This window comes from Nomia melanderi, chromosome 11 (assembly GCF_051020985.1).
Source record: "Nomia melanderi isolate GNS246 chromosome 11, iyNomMela1, whole genome shotgun sequence".
NCBI lineage: Eukaryota > Metazoa > Arthropoda > Insecta > Hymenoptera > Halictidae > Nomia > Nomia melanderi.
The window spans coordinates 6,045,920-6,069,079 of record NC_135009.1 but is presented as its reverse complement, the minus strand read 5'-3'; the positions used below and the strand labels follow the sequence as shown (position 1 = coordinate 6,069,079).

At 35.5% G+C, this 23,160-nt stretch overlaps 1 protein-coding gene across 1 annotated transcript in view; it reads left to right on the top strand.

Moving 5' to 3' along the window:
* Positions 1-23,160, top strand: part of LOC116428870 (uncharacterized) — a 123,162-nt gene that overhangs the window by 17,234 nt on the left and 82,768 nt on the right. Inside the window, exons 4-5 of the mRNA XM_076372223.1 lie at positions 2,710-2,832; positions 10,967-11,035. Coding sequence (XP_076228338.1) covers positions 2,710-2,832; positions 10,967-11,035 — 192 coding nt within the window. The remainder of the gene's footprint in view (positions 1-2,709; positions 2,833-10,966; positions 11,036-23,160) is intronic.

Below are 23,160 nucleotides of genomic sequence, written 5' to 3'. Positions count from 1 at the left end.
TCTTTCCTATCTATAATTCACTTCAAAGTTACAAACTAAAAATAGATTCAAAAGAAAAAAGCCACTGTGAAATAGATGCGAAAGGAAAAAGCTACCCTGCTTAAACAAAATACTTTCCCCTATTAAATTTGCACCAAAAGGAAACAGACCTACTTGTAGAATATCACAAGAAGCGCGCGAAGCTTTTTCAGACACCTTAATTAAATGCAATTACAAGATAGACAATTCGTGTCTTCAAGTACTACACAGACGTAAGTTAATGGAACCTGGGGAAACTAGATCGCGCAGGAAAGTTCGGGCGGCGGATAAATTATGGAAATGTAATATTGCGAGTTAACCGGTTCGAATAGGAGTAAAAGGGTGTCGGTAAGTTACGGCGCGGATGTTTAACGTGCTGCGCTCAGACGATGGGCGGGCAACGTGTCGGGCGATTAAACGAAGGAACGAATTCGATGGAACCCGTCGAGCCGAAGGACGACTTTATTCTACCGCGTGTGGGAAATTTAGTATCGGCGATTGTGATGCATCTCGCGTCGAATTTCAAATACAACTTTCGGTAGATAATGCTGGCTCATTGTGCACAGAATTTTGATGTAGCTTCCATATGTAGATCCTGAAGCGCTGGCCAGGCGAGAGTCACGTTAAAACCGATTATTGGGACTATTGCGCACGATTTGTAGACATTAATGTAATTGCTTTACCGTGTTCGGCTACTGAAAGACGAATTGATTCGTCATTGACGCTCTGGGGAAATGTTGTGCAATCCTTTAATTCCGCAGCTTTAAAGCTGCATCCCGTTAATTAATTAATTTTTTGGAATGGATCTGTTAATTTAATATTCTCCGAGGGGAACTTGAAATTATAAAAATGTATTTCTTTTTTCGGGAAGAAAGTTTTTAATTAAAGATTATTGAAATGAACGTTATGAAGTTACATTAAAATTTGTAATACCATGTTCTGTATATTAACAGGAGAATTTTAATATTATTAACGTATTTGCACAGAAACTTTAACGTATTAAAAGTTTTAAGAGGAGAGTATTATTGAAGCTAATATTACCGCAGCTACAAGAACTGATTAAAAACTTGGTGTCGCATTATAAGTAGATACTAGGATAAAACATTTAAGCAACTTCCCTGTTTCGCCGGGAACAATAACTGCTGTCACATGGAAGCTTCGCGCAAAAGAGGCAACCGTCTAACAAAGAATTCAGTAGGATTGATGAAAGGCAATCTCGGCGCGGCAAGATGGATGATAAATGTCCACGCATTCCCGAAACTGCTTTCTAAGCGCGGACACAACGGATTCGACTCTGGGGAGTCACAGAAACCGTGAATTACGATGCGAAGTCGCTCCTCATTGTCCGATGCAAATGGAAGTAACTGTAATGCGATGAGAATGGGCGTGAATTCAATCGGAGTGACTCGGTGCAATTATTGTTGTGGAAATGAATGGGACCGTGGCGTGTGTGAAGTTGCTGCATGTGCACGACGTCGAAGTAGACAACGGCCGCATCCACGATCCACACGGCGCGAAGCAGATAGACTCACGGACGTGTTTCCGTGTTTTGTGGCTCATATCTGCGACTGCGACAGCGGTTCTCAGTTTATTCGAGCCACGATACTTCGCTTAGATTAACTGCAATTGTGATTTAATCGGACTTCGTCTTTCCCACTAATCAAGCTGGGATAAAGCAGAGTAAATTCATCAGTTTTTTTGACGAGTGAATGATGCGACCGGATGACGAAGTTAAAAAATATCCTTGAAACAAGTTACATGAATAGTTTACGGTAATTTTGTTTTGTGTCTGAAACTTGCTCAGGAACCTCATCTTTTTGTCTCCACCGAAAGGTTGGTTATGGAGAAAACCGTTCTCAGCTAAACAAGTCACGATACTCCGTGTAAATTGACTTCAACTTGCGACTTAGTCAGACTTTGCTCGTCTCGCTAATTAGATGAGAGTTTCTAACAATAAGTGAATTTATCGGTTTTTTGGTGAGCGAATGGTGTAGCGAGATGAAGAGGTAAAAGGTCTTGAAATCAATTTATTGTCGATTAACTGTTATTTTATATTCGATAATTTGTTGAAGAGAAATATTTATGTTAAATTTCATCTCTTTATCTTAGTCCGAACGATAGTAGTTAGAAAAATTAGAATATTAGTTTTTGTTGTATTCACTTGTATTCAATTGGGGTTCACTTATTTATATATGATTTCTCTAATCAAAATCGAAATGTTTAATATCGTGTAAGATATTTACAGAATAAAAATATTAAATTTGAAATGTAAATCTAACTTTATCGTGGAGAGAATTTTAAAAAAGTTGCTTTTATATTTCTTTGCAATTATAGGACATCTTATCAAACAATTTTTTAAAAGTCACATGGCAACATAATGATAGATAGTTCCTTCACATTTTTATATTTTATTAAAACTTCCTTTTCCTTACGATATTTTCCTTGTCAAACATTTGTACAACAGATTGGGAGAAGTTTACTGTAAATAATGTTTGCTTGCTTTGAATCTTCCTGCTTTTTTCAGAAAATGTTGCAAAAATATTTCGCAGCTTGCATAGCTTCGCAATATTCAAGACTGCGTTTTCACGTCGATTTCTTTACATTTCCATTATTTCGAAAGCATGTGCTTTATCTTTGCTTTTACTGGATTCGAAATATTGTTGTCTTGAAGCAGTTGTAATGTTTGTATAGCGCCGTTGCTAAGAAGGGTTTCCACCCTCCCGAGAAGTGGAATGGAATTGAGACACACCATGGGTCCCGAAATGTCGAAGTTATGCGTGTATACGCATGATCCGAGCCATTTCTTTATGGAGAGTAAGTGATTTATTATGAGCGTTACTTTCTTTAACGTAGATAACAATTAATCTGTAAATCGTGCATTCTACATTTTAATAAGTTATTTTACTATGACCTTATTATTTATATTAATTTCGTATTCAAATTTAAACAATAATATTTGAGACACTGAAAATATATATCAAAATGATAATTATTTCTATTTAAAACAAATGTTCATGAATTAGTATAACAGCTATTAAACATATACAATTTGATAGTTTAGTTACGTTTAGATATCTGTGTTTCTTTTTGGATGAAATTAATTAATTAAAGAATTATGGCTACTAAAACTGTAGCGAGTCTAATCAAGACAAATATCATACGGCAAAGAGTTTGTAAAGTCTCAATTAAGTTATGAAAATTTCCAGAAGGAAATTAAAAATTTGATTACATGTTCATCTTGAGAAGTTATTCCAGAAAGATTAATTACTAAAAATAAAAAACAAACTCATGCTTTTAAGAATATTTATATAAAATTATCTGAAGCGTTTCAGCTTCGAAAATTAAACAAATGGCTTCGTTGTTTCCATATTTCATCACGATTCAACAGAACTCCATTTGTCAAGTGTAAACAATATACAATCGCAAAAACAACGGGGTTCATGAAAACAGCATCGCGACGACCCATATTTAGCGGCGTCTCTGTGACCCGTATCGTGCATCAGCCAAAGAAAAAGGGTAAAAAGGATCAAAAACTCAAGGAAATCCGTATCCACTGGTCGTCCGATGTTTCATCGTTCCAGTTCTATATTGGCATCTTTCTACGCTTCCGGTGGAAAAGGAAAAACCCGAGAGCGAAGGAAAAAGACTGGGAGCTTACGGTGGTGTAATCTTAATAAAAATTTCTAGAACTCAATTTCTTCACACTCTTTCCGAGATAAACATTTTAGAAACATTACAATGTAAGTATAATGCAGGAATTCGAAAAATTGACGGAATTAAAAAATAAACTGAAAGATATAAGTACAATTTGCAATTAAGCAAAAGTTTTCGAACGATTGAATCATTCGAGAATTTTTATAAATAGATCCCTCTTTATACCTTTTCTCAAATTAATATTTTAAAAGTATTACGAACTGAGTTTGATATAGGCATTGAACGAATCGATGAAACAATATTGTAAACCAAATATTCGTTAGTTTAATTTTAAACCTACATTCGACGATTTAATTTAAAATTCCCTGAAACATAAATATGCACATAAAATTTTGAGTTTGTGTTTTTCCTAATTCTTTAATGCTTTGAATAAACTGACGTTCTGCTATACAAATGCCTATTTTTGTAAAGTATAACAACTGGTAACAGAAGAATAATATTTCACTATAATTGAAAAGAATTTAATAATATTCATATATTCTATTCAAAATCTAATATATTATTAACACATAGAATGCATTACAATTTCACATAGCAAAATGCACAAAATTGAAACTATATATAATATATACTACGAAATTATCTAATTACATTCCGTTATTACTATTACACGTTTAACCTACCAAATGTCGCTGCACTATATATCTCTATTTATAATACAAAAACATGTGCAAGTAACCAAAGTTTAATCGACTGAATTACAATAACTCAATTTAGTCGAAGGTCACCAGTGACCTCCATGACATTCAACGCGTTAAATATAAGGCAAAGGGTTAATTCTCTTGGCGTGTTCGATTTTCCTGATACCACGTGGAGGCGACGTGCAGCCGCGAACGGTTTTTCGAATGTTTACGCGAAGAAGATCGCGCGTTTGGACGGTGGCCAACGATATTTTTACGCGTCTCGATTGGCGGAAAGGGCGGGCGGAAACTGGCGCAACGAAGCCGCAATACGGGCCGATCTATGGCAGAGCGTTGCAGGATGCAAGAATCCGAGAGAGCCGGGGGACGCGAGAAGAATTTCCCCCGGTGAAACTGCGGCATTCGTATTCCGGAACGGCGATGTGTAAACGGTGACCCATATTCCAATCCTATTTCGAAATAATTCCGTGTCGTCCCATCGATGGTGGGTGGACTTTGTCGACCTTGCCGAGTTTTCCGCGTTACGGAAAAGGAATTACATCTCCCTCGAACTTTATTTCCAGGGGACGCTGTTATTTGACTGATAAACATTACTTCGAACAAGGTTCTGCACTTTTCGTTTGAAACACGAATGATACCGTGAAGAGATGAAATGGGTACTCTAACTAAAATAACAAATAAATTGATATATTCTTTTTCCCTTTTGAAAAACAGGGAGATGAGAAAATAGATTTTTAAAATAGTTTCTTTGTAAATGAATTATAGACGAAGATTTATATTTCAATGTTTAATAAGTTTCTGCTCGTAATAGGTAACGAGTATCTTGAAATTTGAGTATTGTCTGTTTTAGTAGTTCTACAAAAAATTTCGAACATCTTCGCTTTACATTTATGTAAACGCTGAACCTCGCATGTACCGAGTTCTCGGAATTAGCAATTCAATGGCGCTAAATGAAACTCCATGTATAGTTCTACACTTCGTTCGTTCTACATTTCTCTTCCCTTTATTTTAAATGTAGAATTTAAATAAGTGTTATTTAAAGAGTGGTGCATATAAATTTCTCTTTGTAATGATATATTTTCAGATTATGCAAAGAAGATTCAAAAGCATCGTGTAGTTCGAAATTCATTAGTTAATGGGTGTTTGCTCCTAGAACTGTAAAGTACCAAAATTGCGGTTAAAATTCTCAGCGTGACATATTTTCCTATTTTCGTAGAAGTTTGTGTGGACCTTAAGTCAAGCAGCTTCTAAAAATTTCTGTGACCCAGTAAACGTAATAGCTTTTAGTAAAGTTTCTATAAGGAACCATGCTGGTCGAGTTATCTGCGACCTATTTTCGTATCTTCTCGAATGCGTATGCATGAAGTCAGTAGGAAAAAAGTTGTCTATATCGATATCGACTGCTATTTCCAGTAACTACTGCATCAAGTGGCATTGCTAGTTTTGTTCTTTTTAATATTGTTAGATCATACACTCCGTGTTATCAGTGGTTACACTCGAAACTAACGTCATCTTCGTGTTTATTAATTTCGCAGATAAAAGTTCTTACAAGTAATCGAATTAAATGAATCTATGACAACATATTCTATTACATTATAATTGATGCTAATGTAGTTTATTCATCAACGTTTCATGTAAAATTTAATTTGAATAAAATTGAGATGCGTACTGTTTGTAAAATACTGTATGAAAAGTAAAAGTAATTGCATTATAATGTATTAATACGAAAACAGTGCAACAGTAATTAAGTTTATTGAATAATTAGTACAACATTAAATTGAATCTAATAACATTGATTAAACGATACGATAATATTGATTAAGGAAATTGGAATATAATATTATAATGTGAGAAAATCATTAAGCGGATATCATATTGTAATGTATTAATAAAGTCTCGAGGAAAGCTTTGTGATTCAATAGCTTCTTCAGCGCTGACTGATTTATTCGTCGATTTATGGCGCTTAATTGTTTCTGTTTTACCGTTAAACGATCCTTACCTCTGCGAGACACGCGATACGGCAGTAAAATTGTGCGTAAACGTGGACAAAAAAAGTAGATCGACTGGATGGAAATTGGAGGAGGCTCGGGTTGAATGCAGCTTTCACCGGGTTATGCAAAAATGGCGCTGTTGCTAGTTGAAACCGCCCGAGAACGCGAAACAATGACCGAGCCGCATGCTAATTTCCGAACTGGGATAAAAAGCTTGACTTTTCTCACACTGGAAAATTATTCCGTTCCTCCTGCTGAGGAAACATTGTTAGAGATTATTTTTACCCTGAATTATTGTGCTGGTTTTCCTATTTCGTCAACTCGTGGAGTTCTACGCATTTCTTCATTTAAATAGCGGAATACTAGTGTGACCCAGTTTCCGTTGCTCCTTGCACAAAGTAAAATTGTTTTCCAGGCATTGTTCAAAGGGACTTTGTGAAGTTTAATTCAATTTCATAAAGCCGCAGAATTTTAATTTCATTCTTTAGCCTTTGTTTTCCGCTTCTCGTTCCACGCGTAGTGAAACAAGCAAGTAATTATTACAAAGAAGTAGAAATCTTTATTAATTTCTTTGGTATAAATAGCTTGGTTTACACATTAAACACTGTATTAAATAGTAGATATTTGTTGAACATAGTTTATCGGTCGTTTAAACAATCAAGTGAACAAAATTTTTGAATGTTTAGTATCGTTCATATTTTTGCAAAGTTCTAAAAAAATTCTAAAATTAAAATACGTAGTTAATTATTCATACATTTTCAATAGAGAAATTATACTAAAATTATTCTTCTTCTACGAAAAATTCTGCACTGAATTTAATCGACATCGACATAAACGACATAATCGACATAAACAGAAGAATTCTAAAAACCTTTGACGCCAAATACCCTTACAAATTTCAATAAATTACAATTCCACGATTATCAAAATTATATCCAATATAATTCATTATATGCTGTTAATTTTGAAAGTATACTATGTCATATATTTTTAAATACGAAATAATTTAAAGGTTTGTGTTTAAATAGATTAAAAATATTTGTATACTATTTAACAAAATATTTTACAAAATGTTTAGTCTTGAAAAATAAGAATTTATTATGACTGTGTAACATTGCGTGCCACTTATAAGGAAATATGATTTTTGTTGCTCGAAATCGTTCAGACCATTTTCAAAATTAAGGACACACATAATGATATATGTTTCATTAATTGCCCGTGCATAATTAGTTCAATATCTTATTCGCAATAACCGTTAATGAAGACCGTTGCTCATTCGGACAAATTTCCGCTGGTCCAGTTCCGATTCGCGACGACAAACATTAATCCGAACAAATGACAAACAACGGTCCCGTTGCGTCGCCAACGAAAACCAATTTCGCGGCGGATGAATCGGGCGCGCGTGTCGCCGGCAAAAGTCAAAGGTAAATTAATTACCAGCGACCTCATTTTCCTTTGGTGTCAACGGCGGTTTTCAAATAACCGTTGAATCCCGCGTGGGCGCGACACCGGGTGTCGCGGACACGCCGATTTATGGATATACCGCGATCGCGCGTCGCCGAGAAAGAATAAATGAAACGAATGGAACAAGAAGTCGAGCAATCACTTGCCAGGGCTAATTAATAGCGATTGTCCGCGTCAAACGTTCGTTGATCCCGACAAATTTTTGATCGCCGCTACACGAGGTCGTTTAATTAATTTCCCAATCAGCTGCAAACAGAGCACTACACGGGATTACAAGCTCCTCCACGTCCATAAATGACATCGACTTAATTAATCTACGTCCCGAATTAATGAAAACGCGAGACTAAATGAAAATCCTATTGTTCGCTCGCGTCTGTGAATAACAATGTGGTATTTAGCGTGTATCCTGGCTAAACGCGATAAGGAAAAAAGAACACGGAATAGTTAGGCGGTGAAATAAAATCGACTGTATCGTCATCCGTCGCGTCTCGTCACCGAGGACCGGTTTTAATGAATTTTTCCGTGCGCAGGGACGATTAATCATGCAAGGCAGCCGCTTTCTCTTTGTATTTAAGAGACAGGCTCGATTGTGCGCGCGTATATCGCGGCGCAAAGTGTGCAATTAAGCGGATCGTAATTCGATGCGCCGCGGCGATAACAGTTCAATTAGCTACTCTGACGTAACGAGCCTCCTTTTCGTCCTGCGACTAATGAATTAATAATGCCCGGATCCCGGTCGGGCTGTTATTTCCAGCGGCGGCCGCGTGACGCGTTCCGAGGCGACGGATGCTTAATTGTTCAGGACGAAAACCGCGAATTATGCGATCAGCCTTGATAAGGATCGGGGCCATCGGAGCGGCTTAATTGTTTCACGTAATCCTGCGCCGGCCCTCGCACGGTTGCGTCGTTCACACGAGCGCGCCGCGCCACGCTGCTGCGCTCGACTGTGCGCCCGCTCCCGTCTCAAGTGACGGTACTCGGATTAACTCGATTAACGTGCCGAAAGTTTTAACACCAGGACTATTCCACTCGTTGGAATCACTGGTTTTAGAGCTTTTTATTGTGCAATTATTAATCCCCTGTGGTTGAGGAGTGATTCTTTGTCACTACTTGATTTGATGCAACGAAAATATGAATATATGATATTAAGTTTTGTATGATATAATGAAATATTTAAATCAAACAATTTTGTTTCTTTATTTAGTGTAGGTGTTTATATCCAATGTTATCTCAAAAATTAATACTTTTATTTACGGAATATGATTGATGTCTCATAAGAACTTCAAAAAATGTACTACAATAATAATTTTTTGTATGCTTGATATATTTTTGTAAAAACGATTATTACATTCATATTTGTTTTTCTTATTAACAACTTCATAATGAACTTCGCGATGAAACATTTTTCGAATGAAAGTGTGGATAACAAAAATTGACGATTGTTCGAATTTCTAATGGAAATTGTCTTGTACTTGTGGAGTAAATTATACTTAACACTTTGAATAGAACTGACGGGTTCGTGTGTAACAAAAGAGAAGGTAAGAATGTAATTACGAGAGTCTGTTTTTGCTTCATTGTTTAACTTAAGTTAAACTTTTGCACTCCACTCTAAGACGAGCTTGTTATTCTTTCGAAGCATATACAACTCGAAAACATGATTATACTTTTAACGAGGATAAATAAAATCCAATGATTACCATCTCTTGTTCATGTATACCGGTTTATAAAAAATGAAATTGGACAGAAGTAGTTTTCCTTCATAAAGTCTTTTATCGGATTAATCGTGAAATACAAACAATCTTTCTACCTTTTTTTTAACCATACTTGTTTTATGTACATGTAACTATATAGAGTTCGCAGTGAAATAATTAATAATGGCCAACTCGGTATAAATATACTTTAATGAAAATTTTGTTGTATAAATATCTAATTCTCTAAATTTTGATTCGGCAACCTTGAAACCGTCCCAGAAATAAAACAGCAAGCACAAGCTGAATAACAGAATGTTTGACAAGTCCCACGGCGCGGTCGTTGATTTTGTATGATTCTGTACCTGAAAAACACAGGGGGGTGTCGAAATTGGTTTAATTGGCAGGATTGGCACTGCGTGAACGTTCACCCGATAGTGTATCACACACTTGACCCGAGTGGAGTTCAATGGAAACGCTTTCATTAATTTCGGGGTTCACCCTTTCGGTCGTCGGCTCGTTCGAGGGGAGAATATACTTTGTAGCCCATAAGTCATCGCACACATACGTTACGATCACAGTACATAGTGTGTCCATGGTTATACAATAATTTCTTTTTAAACAAAAAATATACAAAAATAATGATATACGTATTATTCTCTTTAAATTCGTAAAACAATTAAAAAGGAATGAAAATATTTTTAATTGTTCGTTGAATACAAAGGTAAGAAGGTTTTTACATCATTTGCCAAAAGGTATTAAATTGTGTTAATGAGCTAAAAATGAGTCAACAAGAAATCTATTATTCCATTTATTGTTTTAGAAAGTGTGATCTGTGCAATAAATCATAATTATAATGTAGTTAGGAACTTGCAGACGCATATGTACGTATTTATATACGTATCGTGTGTACTATTGATCATATACTGGGTGTCTCAAAATTTAGTCCCTTTTTGTGCACAATTGTAAAATAAATGAAGTATTCTGTTATTTATTATACACTACAATTCTTCTTACGAATATAAATATACACGAAATAAATAATTTCAGAAGACAATAAAGAAAGGGGGACTTGTAAATTTTACCAAAAAGTTTTAACCTTTTTCCATTCTTATTACAGAAACTACGTAAATGGTCCTTTTACAAAAGACATTAATAAATTATAATTAAAATAAACCGCGATTATAAAAAACAATATTGTATATAATATTACTACATTACAAGTTCATATTAAAATAAGTACGTTTCACAACAAACCAGATAAACCACAAAAATCATTCAGAACCAGTAAACAAGATATAAAGTATCCAATTTTAAATTAAATATAAGGCAAATACTCTTCTGTACGAGGCATTGAATTTATGAAATGAGTCTCGAACTGTTTACTTTTGAAGCAGTGTATATTTTATAAATATCATCGAGTAAGTTTGTTTCTTTTATTGTGTTGCAGGTGAGTTAAAATCATTGTCCTTGCCACGGAGCTTCCCGCCAGAAATAACGGTGACTCAACACGATGAAGGTAAAGATACGCACAGTTGATCAGCTACGAAATTGATCATCGTTAATTACGAATTTTATTGCACACTGGGCGAACCGCCTGGAGGCAACTATAATTATAAATGCGATTGTTCCGCGAGAACGCATCGGTGCGTTCCCCCGATAATCGCGGGTAGATACAAAGGATTCGATGAACGCAAGGGCTCGAATGCGTTCTGCTCGTATTTAGGAATACACCGGCCTTGGCTGTCGGTGGACAAAATATTCTAATATCGGAGCGAATTCAGGTGTATCTGCGTCAGTTTCAACGATACTCAAGTGAAAATGCACAGACGAGTTCTCTATGAGACACGAAAGTTTGAAAGGAACTTTAACAAAATTTTGTTTTTTAAGAAATAATAAAGTATCAATTAATACATTTTTTAAATATTAAATTCAGATGAAATTTTGTATAATGTTCCCCTATAGAAAGGTAGGAAACTAATTGGCAACGGTATTTTGATAGAATTAAAGGAATAAATTACGTTAATGAAATAAGAATATAGAAAAGATTTATCTTATCAATGAACAGGGAACTGATAAGTTAAAAATATAGATAATTTATTAGTCGCGGTTCAATCTTCTTGTTTTGTCGTGTTTCAAATGCTTACCCTATGAATGCATAAAATTTTCAGTCTAGTGATCGCAAAGGGAGTTCTCTTAAGTACTCATTTTCTGGGTAATTAATGTTGAATACTACTTTTACTGTTATTTCTTTCTAATTTTCTAGTGTCGCAACTTTTTGCACAATAATGTCACCGATTGAGTTTCTCGGGAACATTTCTTGTATCAAAACTAAGTTTTTTTAAACTGAAGCACTGAAATGATAACTAGATAAGAATTTTGATCTTTAAAATAATAATTTTATTAAAGCAATTCATTTAAACTAAAAATTTATCAGATAATCTATTTATTATACATTTTTCATATTCATTTTGTATTATAAAATCAACACTTATTATAAAGCAATTAAATACAATCAAATAATTACATTATGTCACAATCAAATAATCTTCAAACGACTCTATACCATAGAATTCGTATTTTTCCTTACTTTACAATCTAAAATCGATCTTCGTACATTTTATCATTATTTACTACCATAACCAGAATAATTAACTGTTATCCTATAATTTCTTTCATAATTCCACTCGCTAGAAGAATATGGTCAATAGTAATTGACCAAAAACTAAAGAAAAGTTTCCAATTCCTCGATATCCACCTTTATTTCGGAACATGTCGATCGATAATAGAAAAATAATGTTTAACTTGAACCCAAAATAACTGAATAATATTTAATTTTTGTAATTTCCGTTTAAAAACTTCCTCACGAGTCTGATTCAATATTGTATGACTAAGGGGTTAACCGCGAATCCACTTCGAAGGATCTAAAAAAAGCTTCATTATACTAATCCTCAAGGAAGTAAAGAAGCAAACGGCCCGTTAACAAGTTTCCCGGAGACATTTCACGAAATACGATTACACATAATCCCGGAACACGTTCATCGCTGGCTTTACGTTTCAAATAAATCCAACGACTCTTGTTATTAGTTCCCGATTTCACCGGTAACAAGGTCCACGCTCGAGTTTTACGTTCGGTGAACAGTGTCTAGGAACATTGGAAGGTAGATTTATGGGACGTGAAATGAACGAGAATCCATAACAGAGCAGACGCAGCAATTGTCCTCGGTAATTACACACCGGGGCTGATTCTTGCCGGTAATCCGCGCCACGATTTCACGGAGGGTATCACGCTGGAAACGCGAAACAGCTCGTCCGTGGCGAGAACAAAAGCGCCGCGAAACGACGGGGCCGTATTGACCGGGCCGTTTTTTTTGTTCGTTAAAGTTTCTAACAAAGAACGGGACACTTTTCAGACCGTTACAACGAACGGAAACGCCGGTTTTCCTGGGGAAAACGGACGCGCTGTTTACAAGACGCTAACAAGTCTTTCGCCGCGGAGACGCGTGTACACTTTCGTTACGATGGGAAATTCTCGATACGAAGTTTTAACGTTTGGTTTACGAGCATTTATTGGGATAATTTTGTAATACGGCAATTGGATGTACAATTGATACAATTACGATTATAAAACTGATGCTTTTTTATTTGAAATTTTTTATGCCTATATATTTTGGAAGAAAGTGGTTGGTGTTTATTTAGAAATCAAATTTGTTCTAATTGATTTAGTGTTTATTTAAATGGGTTTTAATCGCATAATGTACAGTTCCGTAACATGGGCTCGAAGAATTTATGGAGGACCGTATTAAAAATTAATAATTTATTTAAATTCGAGATTATGATATATTTCTTCTATATAAAAGAAAAAAAAACTTAAAACTCTTCTATATAAAAGAAACATGACGGTTTACGTCAACGGTTACTTTGAAGTTCATATATAACGTTGCACACCGAGAAAATCTGTGCATTAAGAGATTTAACTGCTTAATTGTTCTATATAAATTATTTTATTGTTTCTAGAAAAATTGATGTTCGTTCGGGTAGATCTTAGCAATTAGCAGTTTAAAAATAGACAGTTGGAATACATATTCGTGTAGTTGCATTCAGTAATATCGACGTGAACATTTATTAAATAATGTTTATAAAACTCCATATACGTCTACTTAATGCGTTGCGTAAACTTAATATTGGAGGAACAGTCAACGTTTACTGCTACTAAAATTGTATAATATTCTATGGAAATTACTCTAAGGTATTCTCTGTTACGATGTGTCTTTAATATAGCGTTAGCAATGAAAGTGATTTATGAAGCATGAAATTTGTACCTCCTTTATGTTTCAAATTAGAAGTTTATTATTTTATTAAGATATTTTTGTCAGTATTTATATATTTGCATTTTTAATTATTTTACAGTAAATAGTATAATAGCATAAAGAATATACAATAATAGGTTATAATATTTTTCAAACCTATTACAGATTGCAAACAGAGAATGGCAGTCTATTCCTAATTTCTATTCTTACTTTCATAAAAATAATGACTACATCAGAATTTATTTCTTTTAATATTATTTTCCTCGTCGTTTATAATAAAAAGGATTATACAGAATTCACAAATTGAGTATTTTGACCATTTGTAAATTCATTTGCTGCCAGGATTTAAATGATCTGTATTGAGTGTTGCTAACTTTAGTTAGTATCAATTTCCCTCGTTCCTGCGTTGGTCGTTACGCATTTGTCCGACTGATTTGCGTAAGGCTGTTGCTTAATTATTCAAATGGGCGCATATGCGGCCACGATTCCACTCGCAGCTGCTGTTTGCCGAGGCAAACGAGCAGACCAGCGTATTTCCGCTTGCGCGCCCCCCGACACGCAACGAAATAAACGCGATTCCCATTTTTCCGAGAACAAAGCTGCTCGACGTCGTTTTTATTGTTTTTAAATTATACACTTTTCGATACACTTTTTATTTACAAGCGATTTCTTGCATTCTGTTTCATTCTGTTCTCCATCTAACGAAAAAACAATGTAAAAAACTAAAAATATACCGAAATAACATCTGCCAAGTTTGACGAAATTCTTGCTAGGTAGTTCTTATTGAATTATTTGATGCATCTTATTTTTATGGGTAATCATTATGTTTATTGAACAGATAGGAACGGATTTTGAAATTAGGAGTTAACATTTTTATAATTGACGTTAAAAATTGCTGAAGCTGTAGAAATATTGTAAATGAGACAAATGTGTATGTTTTCATAAAATATCCGATTATCGTACAGATAAAATACAATACAAAGAACTGTACTTTTTTCAATATTATATTGAACAATACAGCGATATTATTCATTTCTGGTCAAATACCAATTTATATTCTCGCACATCTGTTTGTGAACAATATATTGCTGAATACAAATGCGGATAAATTTGAATTTATATTGATTTTTGTTTATTGATTGTTCATTGATTTGAAATCTTATTATTAATCGAATATATAATAACATCAATAATAATAATATAAATAACTCACGTTTTTATTACATCATATTAGGTGAATTTCGATCTTTTCCTAGTTTTAATATTTTTCAAAATATGGGACTAAATATGCTCTTTACATTTCATTAATTTTTATGATGGGTTATAAGAAAAACACGTGTTAAATTTTATTTTATACGTACACTTCTTTCGACCAAAGCTTCGTGAAAATTTATTGTCTCTTTAGTATGGTCCTTTGTGAAGTGACTTCTTCCTTCTCTATTTAGAAATGTCGGGCAGTAAGTTCAGCTTACACATGTCTAATATTCAGTATGTGAACAACATGGAATCTTCAAAGGGGATCGATTTTTATGGGCTGTTGCGCATTAAAGTGACTGCCAAGAGTACACTCGAATGTTCGGCAAACCATCAAAGCACTGAAATAATATCCATTTCAGAATTTATTAATATATATAAAATATATATATATTTTTTAATGCATTATTTATTATCCTAATACGCCCAGTGTTTTATAACTTGTAGTATAAGTAGGAAAAAGTTTATTCTATATGAAATTTAAAAAAAAACAAAAATGTATAATCAATTTTTTTTATCTAAAGCATTTTTTTCGAGAAAATCGAGATTGAACATTTGTGAAACACGCGTGAACTTGTCTGTTTCAACTACACGCGAATGACATAACAGACAAGACAGCATTCTATATGAAAAAATTAATGAAAAGTGTGCAATACAATTTTTTCATTGGAAAACTTTTTTATGAGAAAATCTACTTTGAAAAATTGTCGAGCGTACCTGCGTACCTGACTGCCAACAGAACATGTTCGAAGCTCAACTTTCCAAAAACGGGACTTTCATGTATGGGACATCCAATGATAGTTTAGAGACGTATAATGACTATTTTACATATAAACACAAAAATACAATTAAATTCAGTTTATGCATTTTATATAGATTCATTAAAAATGTTCGCCTATTACTTACCATTTTGCTAAAAACCATGAAGCTGATTATGTATGAAATAGCAGCTATGATTCTTTCGTAGAAACAAATATGATAAAAGTTATAATGCTATATTATATTAAAACATATAAATTATAAGATGTGTAAACATAGAATAATTGCAAAAAGTTAATGCAGTTAATTAGGATTTGATTTAAATAACTAATATAATATGAAAATTCTGTCAATATTTTTATAAACCACTTCAGAATAATATTACAAAGTTCAATTTGTTATTGGGATATTAATACAAAATCTAAATCATTCATTGTCTTGTAGGTGGCAAATAAGATCACAGCATACGATCAGACAGACTCATAAATCCCTGAGAATCAATTAGAGAATACCCTGAATAGCTTTGTCATTGATCCTCATGCAAATTGTGACCCTACCGAAAATTAGCCTTCACGAAATTGTCTCCTTCCCTGAGAGAAAGCAGTGGCCGGGTCTCGTTAGACCGTATTTCGAATTCCTCTCGCGGGTAGCTACATACACCATAGGTGGGTGTCTGTCTCCCGAAATTGAGGGGAGAATCACGCAACGGTTTCAACATGATACTGTAGTTTCCAGAATTAAAGCGATATTCCAGCACGATTGGAAAGCTTTAAAGTATTTTTTTCAGAACAAATACCGGAAACCGAGTACAATAATAGCATTGGTAATAATCTTCTTAATTAAAGAATCGGAATTAATCTATTGGCAACAATATTACAGGAGCCATCATTCGTTACATCTGTTACGTATTTAATCTTCATACGATAAATGTGGAATTATTTTAATAATATCGTTCGTACGTTACCCAGCCGTAAATAAAACTATTTTTACTTTTAAATTCGCAATAATTTATTCACAATAAATTACTAAACATAAAATAAATCTCATATTAATTGAATACAAGAAATCATGAAATAAGAGATTAAGAACCTTTTCATCAATAATAGCATCCCAACAAAATACGTTGATCGTCTATAGAAACCTCACAAAATCGAAGCGGTTCGTTTAATGAACCAGAAACTTTGCAACCAAAATTTGGTATAATGATTATTGCAGAAATCTCGTTGCATCTTTCAAGACAAGCTTAATAATCACATCAAAATTAATTTTTTATATTACCGTATCCAGTGAACCAAATTCCTTCAGCATCTGCAAAACACAAAAAATCGAAAAGAGTAGCTCTTGTAATAAACCCTCTGTTAGAAATATTAAAAACGCGCGTCAAACGTCAGAATTCATTATTTGTTTCTATAATCGATAACATTTTGTTGTTTAATATGATTTTTGTGTCTTGTTCTCTAGTTAAAATGAAATGTATTTCTTCCAAAATATGTATTTCCTTTGATATAATATATGAAACAGTCATCCCGTCATAACAATTAAATAAACTTTATTTAAAGAAATCTTCCGTTCCATTATCCGCTTTACATTCCATTTCATCCCCTAAAATTCCTTCAGTCTCATAAAACAATTCAGGGTTGACGATTAGGCAGTCGACATACCAAGCATTCAAATTTCGCGCAACGTAAACCCTAAATCGACGCGTTCCCGCATTGTCAGAAATCTCGGGAAAGCTTGAACGAAACGGGAAGCACGGCATCTGCGAGAGAATGGAGTCACGTAGCCGAGAAAAGTCACTCGCCTCGGAATCCTAGAAACCTGAAATGATGACCAGACACCGTGGTATCATTCAACAGAACAGAACGCCTCGGTGGCATTAATTGAACGCGAAAGAAAATTTCCCGTCACTCGCGGATTCCAGCATTCCGCGTTTCCGGCCGGGTTTTTGCACGTCACCTGTCGTCACGTCGGCCGTCTTTTCAGGGGTGTTTCATTAAGTCGCGGTGCCGAAAGAAATCGCGGACGGGTATGTTCGTTAAGTCGGTTTAACGCGCGCGAAGTGCCGTGTCGAAGCCGGCGATGCGAACGCGGCCACGAGGAGCCACTCGACCCGGCCTTTCGCCACGGGGAAAATGGGTAACTTCGCTTTTTGCGGGACTCGTTAAACTTGCCCCAGATTTCAAGTGCTATCTGAGCTGCATGTACAGAAGTTAACCCCTCGAACGCGCCGCAGCAGTTCGCGGCCGTCGAAAGTTTCACGGGCTCTCGCGGATCCGCCCTGTCGGCATTAATTGCCTGTGGAAGTACTGTGCATGCGGAAGCATTGTGACGCACGCCAAACACTGAAGACTCCCACACACGATGAAACATGCGGTGATACAGGCATCATTGCAAGCGATGGGTTTGGGCCTTTTTCACTTTTCGTTTGAGTGCAACATGTATCATAAGACCTTGGAAGGCTCATACCCATCACTTATAGCGATGCCTGCATCGCCGCAGGTTTCAAAGTGTATGGGGGCCTTTAGGCTGCTTTCATACTATGATTCCTGAATCGCGATCACGTCGCCTGATACGTATCGTGCTACTATACACCTCTCACGTTTGCTCCATCGGCCTTAGGTTTAAAAGTGCACAGGGGCAAGGGGACTCTTCCACTCTCGACGCTCAGGTCTTGACGTGTGTTAATAATGGCCATGCATTGAAAGCCCAGCGTTGTGAGTGGAAGACTCCCCTTGCCCCTGTGCACTTTTGAACCTATGGTCGATAGAGGTAACGCGAGAGGCGGACTGCACGCATTTCTGGCATCATTCAGTGGGAGGTGCTACTGATAGACACTCTCGAGAACTGTAGAATTGCTTTTCAACCGGACCGTCGACGGTAGAACCTGTAGTAGTAGTAGTAGTACAATTTTGGAAAGTCACGGAGTTTTTTCTACGAATATGTGGGTTTATGATGGGTAAAACAGTCCCAAGAGCTGGAGCTCGGTACAATAGAATGATCGAGGATCAATAGAATAAAGTGTAGAATAACTAGTGGCTAAATTAATTAATTATATTTAATATATTATATTAAATTATATTATAAATTGTATTACTTGATCTATTATATAATCAATATATTATATTTTAAATGCAATAAATTTATGCTCGAAAACTCGACGCGTCTGTTATTAACACCATGCAGTGTTAATATAGTAATAAATGGCTGTCTTCTTCGAGCATAAAGAGCGTTGAAGGTCCTTAATAAGTTCTTTATGTTGATTTTCTTATTCATCGCGCAATGTTAAATTTAAGTCTGAATGGAAAATATTCCGATTTGATTTGATTTTTGGTGGGTTCATCTTCCGAGTATTCATACTGCACCTCGTAGAAATTGGTCGGTCGGTGAATTAGCGACTGATGCTGCCAAATTATACAGTCCGGGCGTGTAAATAAATCGGTGTGCTTTTGTAACGATCTTATCATTTCAAATTCCGTTGCTATGTCCGCGTTAACCGGGTCAAGAAGTTCCGAGAAATGCCGCGGTTTTGTTGTATAACTTTTGCTCCTATGGAAATTAACTCTTGGCACTGATCCTGAGGAAATGCCAGGATTTCATTGATGTAACTTCGGTTAGGGAACTACGATCAGAGTTTACGGTCTTCTGTTAGGAACAGAATTGGAGGGCTGTTTACAATGGACAGTTCGACTTTCCGGTTTTGCGTAACACGTGACTGGAACAATGGCACTTTATCCATTTTTTAATATCTACTGCGGTACAAGTGGTGTGTGTGTGACTGAAAAAAAACGAAATCACAGAAAACAATGGCACGTGAAGCGTGAGAATGTATCGTAGTTAAGTTCACTTATATAATGCGATAATATTTATCTAATTGGGAGTTTTGTAAGAGTCATGAGTTAAGCACTTCACCTGTAAATTTCACTTTGATATCTTTAAAATCCATATAAATAACGGTCTCATTATACCGAAACATTAAAACATGGACAATGAGAAATTTCAAACCAGATACGTTCATTGATTCCTAAAAGTTCGAAGTTGTACAATTTGGAAACATAGTACAATCGCCCACGCTTCGTCCAAGATCATTTCGCATTTAGTATTTTAGATATTCACATATTACATTTTCCATAAAAATCCTGAGAAAACAATTAACACTAAGTCAACTATATACCAAAAACACATAAAGAATTCAAGAAATGAAAGCAGAATGATCAATATTTAAAAACCTTCACAATGTAATCCCCTCAAACATCGCGCGTACATGAAAATAGTTGTCACAGCGTATATTAACAGAAAACAGCTGCCAAATGACCTATTGATACAAGATGCGAGCCATTCGACCAGAACTTTACGAGTAAGCGTAGCGCGCTTGGTTGTATTGTATTCGACTATTTAGCGGAATCGGGGGAATAAGGCGATGAAACGGAGAGCTTACAGTGCAAAACGTGGGTCCAGGCTCGCCGACACCCCGAAACGCCATTGTCAAGAACCGTGGCTCCGATGTGCATTGTTAACCCGTATTTATGACGCGGCATGGCCGGGAGCCAGGTTAATGCGCCAAAGTTACGTCGCGGGCGCGTTGTTGTCCATGGATGCGGGCGCAGAAGTGCATTCGGGGCCACGCGTGTCTACGTGCCGCGCGTCTATGTAGGTCGCTACGCAAGCGAGGCGTTTCGGAAACAGCCCCCAACAGCAGACGCAGTCGCCCCATGTGCGTTTCATCGTTAAGGCCCCCATACACGATGAGACTTGTCTCAAGTAGAGATGTGAGGACCCGAAAATGTTAGGAACCCAAGGAAAGGGCCAATTCTAGGTTAACTTTTCCAGACCTGACTTTTATACAGAATTATGTTCACTTATCTGATAACAATGGACCGCTAATTAATACTAAACGTACCGACATTTTGCGTATACTTATACTTACTGTAACCAGTCAAATAAGTAGCTATAGAATAAAGGTGAACAAATTAAACGATAAATATTTGTCATTAGAAATAGAAACAGACGGAAAGACAAAAATTGAAAAATTGATTAGTCGGATAATATGGAAATTGATTTAATGTTAAATGAACGAGGAAAAATGGAGAAAATTGGAGAGTTTGACCGTTCGTGTTTAGTGTTAATGCATTATCAGTAACATGATTTTGAATCAAATACTAGTAGTGTACTACTTTTCTGATAGAAATAGGCTCTAAGTGAAGGTGTACATATGGTTGACTGTAACAGTTTTAATAGTTTGTAGGATATTGAAATAACAGTAAAACAGTGTATATAATAATGTGTGCCGCGTTTGAAGAGGTTAAATCAGGTTCTCGGTAGAATCGGATTTAATACTAAACGTAATGTACCGATCGATTGACCAGTTTTAACATTTTATTGAAAATTCTGTATTTTTATGATAATTCTATATTATTCGATTAATCAGGTTTTCAATTTTTGTCTTTCCATTCGTTTCGGTTTCCACTGAGAAAAGTTTATTATTTAACTTGCTTACCTTTATTTTGTAACCAGTTATATGACTGGGTATGATGGGATTAAGTATATGCAAAGTGCCGATATGTCCAGTGTTAAGTCAAAGTAAGTTTGTTTGTAAGTTTGAGTAAAGAAATTATGATAAATAGAAGGAAGTGTATAATAAAATATTATTTGGTTATTATTTTGACTCCGTATTCTGTCCTTTACAATCTTAGAAATTTCAGGAATCGGACCCGATATTTTTAGGTACACAAACGCATGTTATCTTGGGATATATCTTGGAACAAGCAATGGGTTAGAGTCTTTTTCACTGTTTGTACGATATGTTGATATCAAACAAATCCACTACCTGTCTCGTGATGAGTCTCATCGTGTATAGGTGCCTTTACATGTCTGTCTGTAGATCGTAAGATGGTCATTGATGAATAGGGATTCATCTTAACGATCCACAGCACCTGGAAAGCACTTCGATTGTCGTTAATCTCTCGCGAGTGGCCGCTCGAGGTGTCGCTCGGTAAAACCTGGAACGTGCTCGAACGATAGAATAGGCTGTGAGGTTTGAAAGAGATGGGCAGATTTTTCTGGTAATCCAGCTCTTGAAACTTGAATTCCATTTGAAATGACTGCAGTGAGGATTTGTGATTAGTTTGTTCGAAAGAGTTCTAATTTTGAATTACTTCTAAAGTATTAATTTTGTGAATTTCTGGTTGGATTTGATAGTTTCTAATAGATCATACACGTTTTATTTTAAATCTTCTTAGGGTTTTTATTCATACATAGTATTTTCATTTGTATCTACATGTTAGTCTTTGTATACTGTTGTATATCCTCGACGCATTACATGTTGTTTGCTTAACTTTCATTTTCATTTTAATATCAGAATACCTTCATTACAACATCAGTCACGTTTAACAATGATTTTAATAATTTCATTCCACAAAATAATAGTCAACTAATAACTATTGAGCTGTCAGAAATGAGAAATAGCATTATATTTTAAGTGAAACACATGACGCATTCTTCACTACAATAATATTTAGTGACCGAGAAATATGTTTCACACATGGACAGCTAAGTTATTCACATATGGGTGGCAGGAGACTTAGCTTCACGTTAAAAAGATGAAATTCCCAAAATACACATTAAGAAAAACAAATCTAATTAATTAAATTAAGAAATATTACGATGAACCACAGAAAACACTGCTATAGTTTCTATGAAAAAATTAATTCTTATAAAATAAGAAATCCTACTAAGCATAAATACGGTGATCAACGTATCGAAAGCAGATTGAGTAAATTTGGAACACGAAGTGCATCCGAGCATTCCGTTTTCTCTCCACTTGAAACGCTGCTTGTAGCGTTTGATCTCCGCTTCATTTGCGTTGCTCGATTTGCAACGAACTTATTACGTTGCCTTATCGAGTTTCCACCTTGTTGTTCCAACAAGATTCCATTCGCGGGAACATCAAACGTGAAGGTAATTTCGTAGGTGTCAACGGGTCAAGTGCCGAAGCGATGACGAACAGGCAGGAAGAGAGCACTTAGGGTGGAGAATAATAAGGAACCTCGTTACGGTAACAACGAACCTCGAGTCCGCAGAAAATGTCGTCTAATCGTGGAGGAAGCCGTGGTTAATTGACGTTGTTTCTGTTTATCTTTTGTCAAAATTCGAGAGCCCACGCTGGAAAATATTGTCCTTGGGGCGCCGCGCTCGTTAATTAGACTAACGAGTTTCGTCAATCGCGAGTTGATTCCATTGTTTCGCCGTGTAATGAAATTTTATTTTCTAGTAGTGAGATGAGAACGAAAAATTCTGTTAGCGAGTTGATTTTCATTAACTTTCA